This window comes from Myotis yumanensis, unplaced genomic scaffold (genome assembly GCF_028538775.1).
Source record: "Myotis yumanensis isolate MYYU_CA2020_CCGP unplaced genomic scaffold, mMyoYum1.0.hap1 SCAF_120, whole genome shotgun sequence".
Classification (NCBI taxonomy): Eukaryota; Metazoa; Chordata; class Mammalia; order Chiroptera; family Vespertilionidae; genus Myotis; species Myotis yumanensis.
Genome location: NW_027223871.1, coordinates 24,269 through 37,436, shown reverse-complemented (window position 1 = coordinate 37,436; position 13,168 = coordinate 24,269). Strand labels below are relative to the sequence as shown.

General features: G+C 39.4%; 1 protein-coding gene across 1 annotated transcript; it reads right to left on the bottom strand.

Annotated features, from left to right (window-relative positions):
• Positions 1-204: 204 nt before the first annotated feature.
• LOC139001179 (lysozyme C-like) lies at positions 205-4,914 on the bottom strand. The gene is made up of 4 exons (XM_070402932.1): positions 4,736-4,914; positions 3,662-3,826; positions 1,657-1,735; positions 205-1,119 (listed from the first exon to the last, which is right to left on the bottom strand). The coding sequence occupies exons 1-4, from the start codon at positions 4,869-4,871 to the stop codon at positions 1,053-1,055; spliced, it is 447 nt and encodes a 148-aa protein (XP_070259033.1). The 5' UTR covers positions 4,872-4,914; the 3' UTR covers positions 205-1,052.
• Between the last annotated feature and the right edge of the window lie 8,254 nt (positions 4,915-13,168).

The window sequence follows — 13,168 nt, the reverse complement described above, 5'->3', positions numbered from 1 at the left end:
GGAATTGAACCCTGACCTCCTGGTTCATGGGTTGACACTCAATCACTGAGCCACACTGGCCAGGTGTGGTTATGAAGTTAAAGTGAGATCTGTCAGCATGCCTGTGGGTTGTTGTTTTTTCCCATTAATATAACCTGTTTGGGTACAGGTGAGGTATAAGGAAATGTTAAGAGGGCTAAGTCATTTTTTTTCACACTAGAGAAAGACAAGGTATGAGTCCTTTAATGAAAATGTTTATTTTTTTACAACATGATAAGTTCACACTGGTGGTTAATTAGCAATTATATCAATACTTTCAAACTCATCTGCCTCCAGTTTTAGTCATAATGCAGGAATCTAAGCTTATAAAATTAAGAAACAGCAACAGCTAGTCTAATCCTTCTTGATATTCCTTCATGATCAGCAAGATGCATAAAAAAGTTCTTTAAAGGGCTAAAGTAGATGGATATATAAATTGTGAGTTCATTTTTAAAGCTGTATAAAAGTAACATTTCTAAGAAAGCATTTAAACCAAAGATCACACTTAATCAAAACAGTATTCTTAATCCAGGCCGTCTCCATTTTCAGCTATTTGGCATTCTGTTCTTTTGTAAATTTGATATTGCCCAACAAAGTATGGTTATCTTTTACTGTTTTGAGAGGCGAATGAACAGATAAACACATCAAATGCCTACACAGCTGAGATTTTGCCTGAGGTCAATGTGTTTTAAGATAGTCTTTTGTTACATATATATCAAACATTGAGGAATACTGGTGTCATTCAAGATGAAGTCTTTGATGAAGAACTGAATGTACTAGAGACGTATTTGGTAATCAAGATTTAGGTAAATTTTCACCAGCAGTAGCTCTATCAGCACACTGAAACATGTTGTAGACATACTACCCAATAATTAACACATTAGACAACATTGGCCTCTTAGAAGAAAGACCGTATTTTGCTCCTGCTTCTGTAAAAACATTATTTATTTGAAAAAAGTGTGAACTTTTACTCAATTGCTACTCCCTGAATAGGAAAACGAGAGAAAAGGAGCTGAAGAAGGAAAGCTGTCCAGTTACACTCCACAGTCCCGGGTATACTGAGTGAGATCTTGGTTTTGACAACGATTTTTCCAGCCCCGCCTGTAGGGAAAGGTTGAACAAATGGTGGGAAAGTTAAAGCATATCTTCACTGTGATAGACATACATCAAATCCTTTGTGAGGACAAACTATTTTAACACTTTATGAAATACAGGCTTTTGATAGATCCAGGTATTGCTATTTATTAAATGGAGATATGTACACCCAATACTTCACTTCTCCCCAAAGCCCTGGCTACAGCATAATATGCTGACCATGAGAGTCACGTGCATTTCCTAACAGCCACTGCAAAGTGCATTCTACATCTACCTCATTCCAAACATTTCAAAATAGGACAAGGAACTGGTAGAGTGTGGAGAATCTTAAAAATTCTAGAAATCCTCCCAAATTAATGGAGGAATAAGAGGAAAAGATTCTGAATCCGTTAAAATAGATTGCTTCTAAGTGATACTTTGTTTAGCATACACCTAAAGCTGCAACTTTCAGTTCTCGGTAGCATATGGTGGTCCTTGAAAATCTTCTCTCACCTCTCTCCTAACACAGGGCAAAAAATCTTTCCCCCCTAAGCTTACACATACCATGCTTTGATGCCTTGTGGATCCCTAACAACCCTCTTGGCACAGGTTGCAGCTTTAGTGATGTCATCTTGAAGCAAAACTGAAAAACAGGTGGTTAGGAATGAAGACAACTTTCACAGAAATTTCATTTTAAGTTTAGGTTTAGCCCATTTTATTCTCTTAGGCTAAGGAATGGACACTACAATTCTTTTCCACAAGTTATGCATCTGTGAATGTTGGGAGGAAACTCAGATACCAAAGTCATTGGAAGTTCTGGAATTATCAACTACTGTGATAGATAGCTAGTTCTCTTTGTAATAGGCACTATTAGAAGAAAAGGAGGAACCAACCTAGTAATTTTTAATCAGCAATCCTATCTAATAAAGAGGGAATATGCTAATCAACCCTTACACTGTCCCAAAGATTGTGGTGCCCAGTCCCCTCAGCCCCCCAGCCGCCCAGGGCCGCCCAAGGCTCAGGTAACCAGGGCCGGCTGAGGCTTGCGCTGCCGGCAGTGGCAACAGCAGAGGTGTGATGGGGCGTCGCCTTCCCCTGATCACCGGGTCACCTCCTGCCCCTGAGGGCTCTCCAACTGTGAGAGGGGGCAGGCCGGACTGAGGGACCCCTCTCCAGTGCATGAATTTTTATGCACCAGGCCTCTAGTATCTATAATAAAATAATAAAAATTTCCCCTAAAGACATAAGATCCCTGGCCAGTTTTTCTCAGTGGTTAGAGCATCGGACCGCAGACCTGAAGGGTCGAGGGTTGGATTCACAGTCAAGGGCATGTACCTTGGTTGCAGGCTCCATTCATGGCTCCAGTCTGGGCACATGTAGGAGGCAACCAATCAATGTGTCTCTCTCACATTGATGTTTCTCTCTCTCTCTCTCTCTCTCTCTCTCTCTCTCTCTCTATCTCTCCCCCTCCCCTCCACTCTATCTAAAAAAATAAATGGAAAAAAGATCCATTATTCCCCAAAATAAAATTAAAATAATAAATAAAGGTTGGTATTTGTTAACATATAAATAATTTTGTGTAATAAAGAACAAATTGTAAAGCAGTATATATAGTACAATATCATTTTTGTTAAAACACACATTGTACCTGGCCAGTGTGCTCAGTGGTTGAGCATCAACCCATGAACCAGGAGATCACAGTTGGATTCCTGGTCAGGGTACATGCCCAGGTTGTGGGCTTAATCCCTAGTAGGGGGCGTGCCAGAGGCAGCCAATCCATGTTTCTCACACCAATGTTTCTCCCTCTCCCTTCCTCTCTCTCCAAAATCAGTAATAATAATAAAGAATAACCATAAAGGACACCACACATTATTTACATGTTTATATGTAGGTATATTTGTATATGACCTAGCTTTTATTCACATATATGATTGATATATATTCTAGAACAATATATACCAAAATGTACTGGTAGTCATAAATCTCTTGGTAGAATTTTTACTCAGTGACCACAGATTATTATATAATACAAAATAATTTTAAAATAAATTAACTGGATATAAAAGAATACTCTAAGATATTTTTTCTATTTGAATTTTAACATTTAGAAATTTAACGATATCAATTTTATAATACTTCTCCAATATTTTCATTTTTATGAATTGATTTTATCTTATTTTTTAAAGTCAGAGTCACCTCTTTTTTTTTTAATCCTCACCTGAGGATATGCGGGTTTTTTTTTAATTTTAGAGAAAGAAGGAGAGAGAGAGAGAGAGAGAGAGAGAGAGAGAGAGAGAGAGAGAAACATTAATTGGTTGCCTCCCATACGCACACCAACTAGGGATTGAACCCGCAACCTAGGTATGTGCCCTGATGAGGACTTGAACCCGAAACCTTTTGTTGTACAGGATGATGCTCCAACCAACTGAGCCACCCAGCCAGGGTGAGATGGTGTTCTTCTAGGTCCCTGTTGAATTTTTCAAAACCTTTTCATTTGTATTGAATCTCTATTCTTGTAAGCATAACCAGATGGGTCCTGTGCCATCACTTAAACATTATTTTCTCTTACCATCGCAGGATATACCACAGCTATTAACTGCTCTTGGGGTTTTGCCATCATTACACCAGTAGCGGCTATTGATCTGGAATATCCCATAATCAGTGCTCTTATCCTTAGGATTGTAGTTTTTAGCTTTTGTGTCGTATTCACTTTCCTTATCGGCCAAACACATCCCTGAAAATAACACATTTTTAGTAATAAATAGCAACTCCATATGACTTATACTGCATATTAATCTGTTCTATTATATAGCTAATTTTATTTTACTAATGACTTATCTTATAAGTATAAAGATGTACAACAGGAAAGACTATTTCACAGTTCACCCATCCATATATCCATCAAACTATTCACTCATTCATTCAAAAATAGTTATTAAGGGGAAGTGTTTGAATTCAACCTAAACATACATTGATAACATTGACAAAAATGGACTAAAATACAAAGTAACTTTTATACAGGCATATCTTGGATTGCATAGAAGAAAATGAAAACAGTTAATCAACTAGAGGGAGTAAGAATAATAAAATGGCATTTCATGCTGCATTTCAGGGATCCTGAAATAAACAGTGATTGAAGGGGAAAAGGTTCCTACTGCCCCTGTATTGAGATTTCAACATAATTAAAAAAACAACAACAAAAAAACTTTGCTATGAAAAGCCTCGTGTCATGCAGGGGAATTAAAAAAGAGAAAAACACTGCATTATTCTAGGCTCACAGAGCCCAGGTTCCACATGGAAAAGAGCTGGAGTCAAGCACGTGCTCAAATGTATCAGTCAGCCTACATGTGCCACTGAGTCTGCGGCAAGTGGCAAGCTTGGTAGCACTCTCGGAGTACAACGGGTGGTGGTTTACTTAGAATGGTGCACAATTTTGCACTCCCGTGCCCTCATTCCTTCATCTGGCATTTCTGTTTATAAAGGAACAAGTTGATATATTTTTTTAACCATTTTAAGTATAAAAGTCCTCAAATAACTTTTCTTAAAGAAGTCCATTCACGCAAAGCCCCTTTCTCATTATTCATCCTCTATTAGTCTGTTGCACACCTGGCTGGCTATTTGGAAGTAGGGAGAGGTAACTTACAGTCTGCCAGGCTCACTCCCCTGTAGCCATCCATTCCAAGTCTTTTCAAGGTTCTGGCCAGCTCACACCTCTCATAGACCTTGGCCTGGACAGCGACAGAGAGGAGGAGAAGCCCCAGAATCAGGAGAGCCTTCATGTTGACTGCGAAGCCAGACCTCTCAGCTGGCCAGGGGAGGCTGGGCCCAGTATTTAACCTCTTTTAACTTCCTTCTTCTCCTAGTGGTTTGGAGGCCCCACCCTTTGAGCTATGTGGAAAACAGGAACAATTTTTTGGTTCTCTGACTTCAAAAAGTTAAAAGAATTAATCCACAGGAAATTGATGAAATGACAATGTTTAAAGACCTGGCTCAGGAAGAATTGGTATTAGCACTGTTTCCAAAACGGGAACCTTCTCTTATTTTTTAAAAAATATATTTCTTTGTTGATTTCAGAAAGGAAGGGAGAAGGAGAGAGAGATAGAAACATCAATGATGAGAGAGAATCATTGATCAGTTGCTTTCTGCATATGCTTATATGCTTCACACATGGAACAGGGCCCACAACCCGGGCATGTGACCTGACAGGAAATCAAACCGTGACCTTCTGGTTCATAGGTCAACACTCAACCACTGAGCCACGCCAGCCAAGCTGGAGAGTTTATCTTAACAAAGAGTCCCAGAATATAAAGAACCATTGTCATATCTACCTTAGTTGCCTTGTTTGCGCTGGAAAAATTCCCATCCCAGTATCTCCTTTCCAGTAACATGGATGAATGGGTCTGTGATTTAAGGTGTCTCACTTTGTGGGAGATAGAAGTTTCTTTACTACCTGTGACAGTGAGGTCTTTGCTTTCTTAGGTTATCTTTGGAGTGGCTCTGCATCTTGAGAAATCTGCATCTTTTATACCTCTTTGGAGACAGCTCTTGTGTCCATGGTTAAGCCATAAAAAGGCTTATTGGTATGTAGTGACAACTGAAATAGGTACAACTTTGAAGATCTGGCCTTTTACATCCAAAAGGATTTTCAAGAGAGTTCTTATCCTTAACAAATATCCTACTGGAAGAAAAAGAGAGGAGAGAGAGAGAGAGAGAGAGAGAGAGAGAGAGAGAGAGAGAGAGAGAGAGAGAGAGAAAGGGAAGGAGGGAGGGAGGGAGGAAGATAGATATAGAAGAATGCCTTAGTGGAGGGGTGGGAAGGGGGGGACAGGAATAGGAGAAGATATTTGCAAACAACACCTCTGACAAGTGGTTAATATTTAAAATATTAAAGAACTCATACAACTCAACACCAAACAAACAAACAATCCAAATAAAAAACAGGCAGAGGACCTGAACAGACACCTCTCCCAAGAAGACATACAAACGGCCAATAGCTATCTGAAAAGATGTTCAACTTCACCGGCTATTAGTGAAATGCAAATCAAAACTACAAGGAGATATCACTTCACACCTATTAGAATGGCTGTTATCAACAAGACTAGTAAGAAGTTTTGAGAGGCTGTGGAGAAAAAAGAACCCACATTCACTGCTGGTAGGAATGTAAACTCTACATCCACTATGGAAACAGGTATGGAGTTTCCTCAAAAAAAATTAATAGAGTTACATATAACCCAACAACCCCTCTTCTGGGTATCTACCCAAACATTTTGAAAACATTTATTCATAAAGATATATGCACCCTTATATTCATTGTAGTATTATTCATGGTGGCCAAGTCACAGAAACAAACAAAGTATTCTTCAATAGATTCTTGGATAAAGATGTGGTAAATATATACAATGGAATAATACTCAGCCGTAAGAAAAGATGAAATACTGCCATTTGCAACAACATGGATAGATTTGAGAATATAATGCTAAGTGAAATAAGTCAGACAGAAAAAGTCAAGAACCATATGACTTCTCATATGTGGGAAATAAAACTGGAAGCAACAAGTGATCAAACAAGGCAAACAAAAACTCGTAGACACAGCCAACAGTAAGGTGGTTACCAGAGGGAAGGGGGATGGGAGCATTAGCTAAGAGTAAAGGGGTCAAATATGTGGTGACAGCCCCGCTGGTGTGGCTCAGCGGTTGAGCTTCGACCCAGGAACTAAGAGGTCACTGGTTCAATTCCTGGTCAGGGCACATGCCTGAGTTTCGGACTCAATACCCAGTAGGTGGCAGCCAGGAGGCAGCCGTTCAATTATGTGTCTCTCTCATCGATGTTTCTATCTCTATCCCTCTCCCTTCCTGTCTCCCTATAATTCAATAAAGGGAAAAATATATATATGATGACAGAAGATTTGACTTTGGGTGGTAAGCACACAATACAATATACAGAAGATATATCATAGAATTGTACACTTGAAACCTATCTAATTATATTAACCCAACCACCCCTATAAATTTAATTTTTAAAAATGTAACAAACAAACACATAAACAAAACCAAACAAAAACATGAAAACCCCAAAACAATTCCTTAACAATTTTAGGAAGTGGAGACCAAGCTTAACACAAATGTCAAAACTGCAAGTGATACTGAAGCAGGTGTGAACCTTACATAAGTACTGGTAGCCCGGAAATTGCTTTCAGGAAGACCCAGAAAATGCAACAAAGACTTCATTTATTGTTCCTTACTCTGTAAGCAGACCCCATAAGGTCCAGGACTTCCTATGCAGGGTGTCCCCAAAAAATGTATACACACTTTAGCCCTAGCAGGGTTTGGCTCAGTGGATAGAGCGTTGGCCCACAGACTGAAGGATCCTGGGTTTGATTCCAGTCAAGGGCATGTACCTTGGTTGCAGGCTTGATCCTAGCCTTGGTCGGGGATGTGCAGGAGGCAACCAATCAATTCTCTCTCTCACATCAATGTTTCTGTCACTGTGTCTCACCCACTCCCGTCCACTCTCTCTAAAATTCTATGGTAAAATATCCTCAGGTGAGGGTTAACAACAACAATAAAAAATGTATACACACTTTAAAACTGATAGCTGCATATTCTATTACATTTTGAAAATGAGATGTATTCTGCCTTATAATCATTCACAAAGTGTATACATTTTTGGGGGGACACCTGTATTTTGGGCCGTCACTGAAAAAAAAATTCATTGGACTCACAGCTTAAAAAGAAAAGCACCTTAAATAGTTAGTACCCTAGATTTCTGGTAACAGGTAACTATGTCCCTGAGTTCCATCTTAGATAAAACCTACTTCCTTTCTCAATCCTGTGGAAAAATTAATCTTTTCATGTTTTTAAAATGTAAGCATCCTGATAGATAAGTGCTGGTTAAAGCAACCCCCAAGACGGGATAGAGGGGAGTTTAAAAAACAAACTGATGCTTGCTATTTCCATAGACTTCCTTGACCAAAATTTTAGTCAGCAGACTCCGTAAGATTACCTATTAAAAACAAATAAAAATTTCCCAAGTCTTCTCCACAAATATTGGTAAAGAGCTTTAGTCATCTGAGTAGGTAAACTTAACCTTTTCCATCTGCCAAAAACACCACTTAGATACAATCATTCATTTATAAGCTAGTTGAGTTTTGTATTATTGTACCTGTTTTGTGGCTTTTAAAATAAAAGCTCAAAGGTCTCTGATTGCATCTGTCGGTGCTTGTATGTATTTTATTTATGTAATATTTTTCTCCCTCTAGATATTATTTCTAAAAACTAACCTGTAAAAGAGTTCTTTTAGTTGGCTTAAAGAAAATATAAGCACTTATAATCTTTAAGGCTAGTCAAATAAGCTTATCTCTGCTCGATGTTTGAGATTATAACATTGTAACTTCAACCTAAGAATGAAACATGCAATAAAAATGACTTGCTTAATATATGTCAAGATGGCAGGGAAAAAAAGCCACATGTTTAACTTTTTAAGTTCTTTGTTTCTGTAATTTTTGCAAGGAAACTAAGATTTGTTTTTGGTAGCAAAAGGTTTGAAGTATGAGGATGCATTTTGTAAAAAAATATTTTTGTTGATTTCAAAGATGAAGGAGAGGGAGATAGAAATATTAATGATGAGAGAGAAACATTGATTGGCTGCTTCCTGTACGCCCCACACTGGGGATCACTGGTCATGTGCCTGACCAGAATCGAACCGTGACCTCCTGGTTGATAGGTCCATGCTCAACCAGTGAGCCATGCTGGCTGGGCTGAGGATACATTTCTGTTAAGCATATACACATATGCTATGCATAAACCATTGATACAGACAATAGGGTGGTGAAGGATTGGGGTGAGAAGGGGGTGGGGGAGGGCAATATGGAAAAAAAGGGACATATATAATACTTTCAATAATAAAGATTTATTAAAAATAAATAAATAAAAATAAGAATACCAAAAAAAGAAACTCATTTTGTTCTAATGTAGAGGTTATTTAAAGGTTATTTTAGACTTGAAAAAAAGAGGATAAAGGATAAGATCTAAATAGGTATAGAAAGTGAGGAAAAGAGAGAAAGAGAAATGAAGGGAGAAAAAAAAGGAGGAATTCTTATCTTGTGTGGTCAAGCTGGTGAAAACTGAGTTAATTAATTAATTAATTAATTTATTTATTTTTTTAATTAAATCTTTATTGTTCAGATTATTACATTTGTTCCTCTTTTTTTCCCCCCATAACTCCCCTCCTTCCAGCTCCCACCCCACCCTCCGCCCTCACTCCCCACCCACTGTCCTCATCCATAGGTGCACGATTTTTGTCCAGTCTCTTCCCACATCTCCCATTCCCCTTTCCCCCACAAGAATAGTCAGTCCATTCCCTTTCTATGTCCCTGATTCATTATAATCACCAGTTCATTCTGTACATCAGATTATTTATTCACTTGATTCTTAGATTCACTTGTTGATAGATGCATATTTGTTGTTCATAATTTGTATCTTTACCTTTTTCTTCTTCTTCCTCTTCATAAAGGATACCTTTCAGCATTTCATATAATACTGGTTTGGTGGTGATGAACTCCTTTAGCTTTTCCTTATCTGTGAAGCTCTTTATCTGACCTTCAATTCTGAATGATAGCTTTGCTGGATAAAGTAATCTTGGTTGTAGGTTCTTGCTATTTATCACTTTGAATATTTCTTGCCACTCCCTTCTGGCCTGCAAAGTTTCTGTTGAGAAATCAGCTGACAGTCGTATGGGTATTCCCTTGTAGGTAACTGAGTTTCTTTCTCTTGCTGCTTTTAGGATTCTCTCTTTGTCTTTTGCTCTTGGCATTTTAATTATGATGTGTCTTGGTGTGGTCCTCTTTGGATTCCTTTTGTTTGGGGTTCTCTGCGCTTCCTGGACCTGTAAGTCTATTTCTTTCACAGGGTAGGGGAAGTTTTCTGTCATTATTTCTTCAAATAGGTTTTCAATATCTTGCTCTCTCTCATCTTCTGGTACCCTTATAATTCTGATGTTGGTACGTTTGAAGCTGTCCCAGAGGCTCCTTACACTATCTTCGTATTTTTGGGTTCTTTTTTCATTTTGCTTTTCCGGTTGGGTGTTTCTCGCTTCTTCGCATTTCAAATCTTTGACTTGATTCTTGCGCTCCTCTGGTCTGCTGTTGGGAGTCTGTATAATATTCTTTATTTCAGTCAGTGTATGCTTACTTTCTAGATGGTCCTTTATCACACCATCGAGGGTCTCATCAAGTTTATCGACAGACTCTAGAAGCCTCTTGAGAGACCTCAAAAGTGTGGTTCTGAACTCAATATCCTCCCTTGATAGTTTTGTCCTGTTTCTTTGTCTCCGCATTTTTTACACTTTCTTGGTACACCCCCTAGTGGTCTTTGTGCGCAGTCTTGTTGTAGTTAAGCCTTCATTGTTGTAGTTAATACTAGAGGGATTTGACCTCCAGGCCGACTGGCTGTGATAATCAGCTGTGTCTGCAGTGGAAGAACTTGTGTCCTCTAGGGAGGTGCTAATCTAGCCTTTGCCTGAGGCTATCCGGCAAATGCCTCTGTGCAGGGCTTGTGCGGGGCGGGTCCCACGGGATCAACAGGGTGGAGGAGGGAGCAGTTATGGCTGCTCTCAGTCCGTCCCCAGGGGCTCTGCCTCTCTGTCCCAGCAACAGCTGCAAACCTCGGAGGGACCGTAGCCAGACAGTCCTGCTTCTCCTGTTGGAGTCTGGGTCCCGAGAGACTCACCCGGATCTGGAGCTCAGAGTCTGAGGCTCCCTCTGGATTGAAACAGACAACCACGCCCTCAGCCACCAGCCCGAGCAGCGTACACTCTGCACCTTAGTATTTTACTTCAGCACTGCGCCTCCTCTGATTCTCGGTTCCTCCTAGTTGTAGAACTTCCACTCAGCCAGCCTTCCTGTGGTTCTGGATGATGTCCGTTCCGTCTTTTAGTTGTATTTTTGAAGTGGTTGTTCGAGGCAGCAAACTCCGGCGTTAACCTATGCCGCCATCTTGGTTTCTCCCGAGTTAATTTATTAAAAGATTTTTAAAATAAGCTTTAATAATGATAGTGTGCCTGTGCAAAACTAGAATTTAATTTTCTCTCTCTGTTACAATAAAAGATTTCTCTGGACAGCAGTGTGGTAATTGGGGCGGGGGAGGGCTGCGCTGGAGATGGAAGAGGGCATAGAGGGGATAAATGCTGCTGGAAAATTAAAATAAATAAAATAAAAAATTTAAAGAGAGATTCCTCTTTACTTGTTAACTAACTTGCCTGGGAAACAAAGATTCTGTGCCTCATCAGAAAAATCACCTGAGTACTTCGTGTCCTTCCTTTATCAGGTCTTTGATTACTTACGGAAAACCGAGTCTTTCCAATGTTCAAGGAGATTAGGTTTTTTCCTGGTGTGTTACTTCCTGTATTTGCCTTTGAAACTACCCTTGTTCTTAGCCAAAGGCAATTGTGTATGTGAAGTCTTTTATTGTCACTTTGGTTGAATAAGTGACTTAAGTATTGTTTCATACTAACCCGAGATCCTGTTTAATCAGTGTTCAAACCTTTCAACATTTTTTTACAGCTTCCCAAAATCAAATTCTAAAGACAGTTATTCTTGAACTTAAACTGACTTTGAGATTTGCCAAATGGCCTCTGGGAAATCTCAAAGACTTGTTCTCTGTCCTTATAAAAAGAGAAATATTAAGCTAACCAGGTTTATTTGATATGTTAAATTACATGGGGAGCATGTCAAATGAAAGTGATATTTAACAGTTCCTTGAGTTATATTTGTATGGGTATATGTTATTAATATAAGTGTTCCAGAAATTGTGTAAAATTTCTAGAAATCTGATATGTCTTGGTATAATGTTATCTGTCATAATTTCAGCTATCATCTGTATGTCAGAGAAATCACCAACTTTTTTTTTTTGCCAATTGCATTTAAATAAACTCTCATCAGATCTGTAACCCAACCTTTCTAAGTCTTTTGTCAACCACAGATAATTGTTTATTTTACTCTGATGTTTTGTGAAAATCCTTGAAACTGCTAGCCCCAAATCAAGCAGAATAAGAATTAATTACACAGGATTACATGAACTCATGAATTTTTTAATAACTTTTTAATGACTTTTTGTCTAATACATTACTGGAATATTTTAGAAAACAAAAATTTTTTTAAAAAAAAAGTTTTTTCCTCCCCTACACTATACAAACACATATTTCTACCTACACCTTACCTTTAAAAATGATCATCTGAGGATGCTGTGCAATTTTTTAAAATCTATGCTGGCAGAACTCAATAGAAATAGTGCTTCCACCCTGGCCGGTTCTGCTCAGTGGATAGAGCGTCAGCCTGCGGACTGAAGGGTCCTGGGTTTGATTCTGGTCAAGGGCACATACCTCGGTTGCAGGCTGGATCCTGGCCCTGGTCAGGGCATGTGCGGGAGGCAACCAATCAATGAGTGTCTCTCATATCAATGTTTCTCTTTCTCTCTGTCTCTTTTCCCCCCTCCCTTTCACTCTCTCTAAAAATCAATGGGAAAATATCCTCTGGTGAGAGAGAGAGAGAGAGAGAGAGAGAATGGAGGGAGTGAAGGAAGGAAGAAATTGTGCTTCTGTATCTGTTTATGAAGATAGATTCTGAGCCACACAAATGTCATCCTTTTGTTGTTACCCTCATTTTTAAATTGCAGTCTCTTTCTGCTGGCTTCTAAGATTATTTAATAGTTTGACTTGAAGAGACTATTTGGTTCTTGTGATTTAATAAAAAATTCAGAACTCTTCATGCTAGGACTAATTTTAATTCTTTTTTATTTTTTTAATACTAGAGGCCCGGTGCACAAAAATTTGTGCACTCGGGGGGGAGAGGGGGTCCCTCAGCCCGGCCTGTGCCCTCTCGCAGTCTGGGACCCCTCAGGAGATAATGACCTGCTGGCTTAGGCCTGCTCCCGGGTGGCAGAGGGCAGACCCAATCCCTAGGTGCAGCCCCTGGTCGGGCTCAGAGCAGGGCCAATTGGGGGGTTGGGGCACCGCCCCCTGTCACACTCAAGGCAGGGTCGATGGGGAAGTTGCGGCGCCACCCCCTGCCACGCACAGAGCA

What these genes read in the sequence shown, in the direction of transcription:
- LOC139001179 (XM_070402932.1), bottom strand. Translation starts at nt 4,871, where the DNA reads ATGAAGGCTCTCCTGATTCTGGGGCTTCTCCTCCTCTCTGTCGCTGTC. An exon ending in GGGAGTGAGCCTGGCAGACT is followed by an intron (nt 3,827 to 4,735) that starts GTAAGTTACCTC and finishes TGTTATTTTCAG; the next exon opens with GGATGTGTTTGGCCGATAAG. An exon ending in CTGTGGTATATCCTGCGATG is followed by an intron (nt 1,736 to 3,661) that starts GTAAGAGAAAAT and finishes CCTGTTTTTCAG; the next exon opens with TTTTGCTTCAAGATGACATC.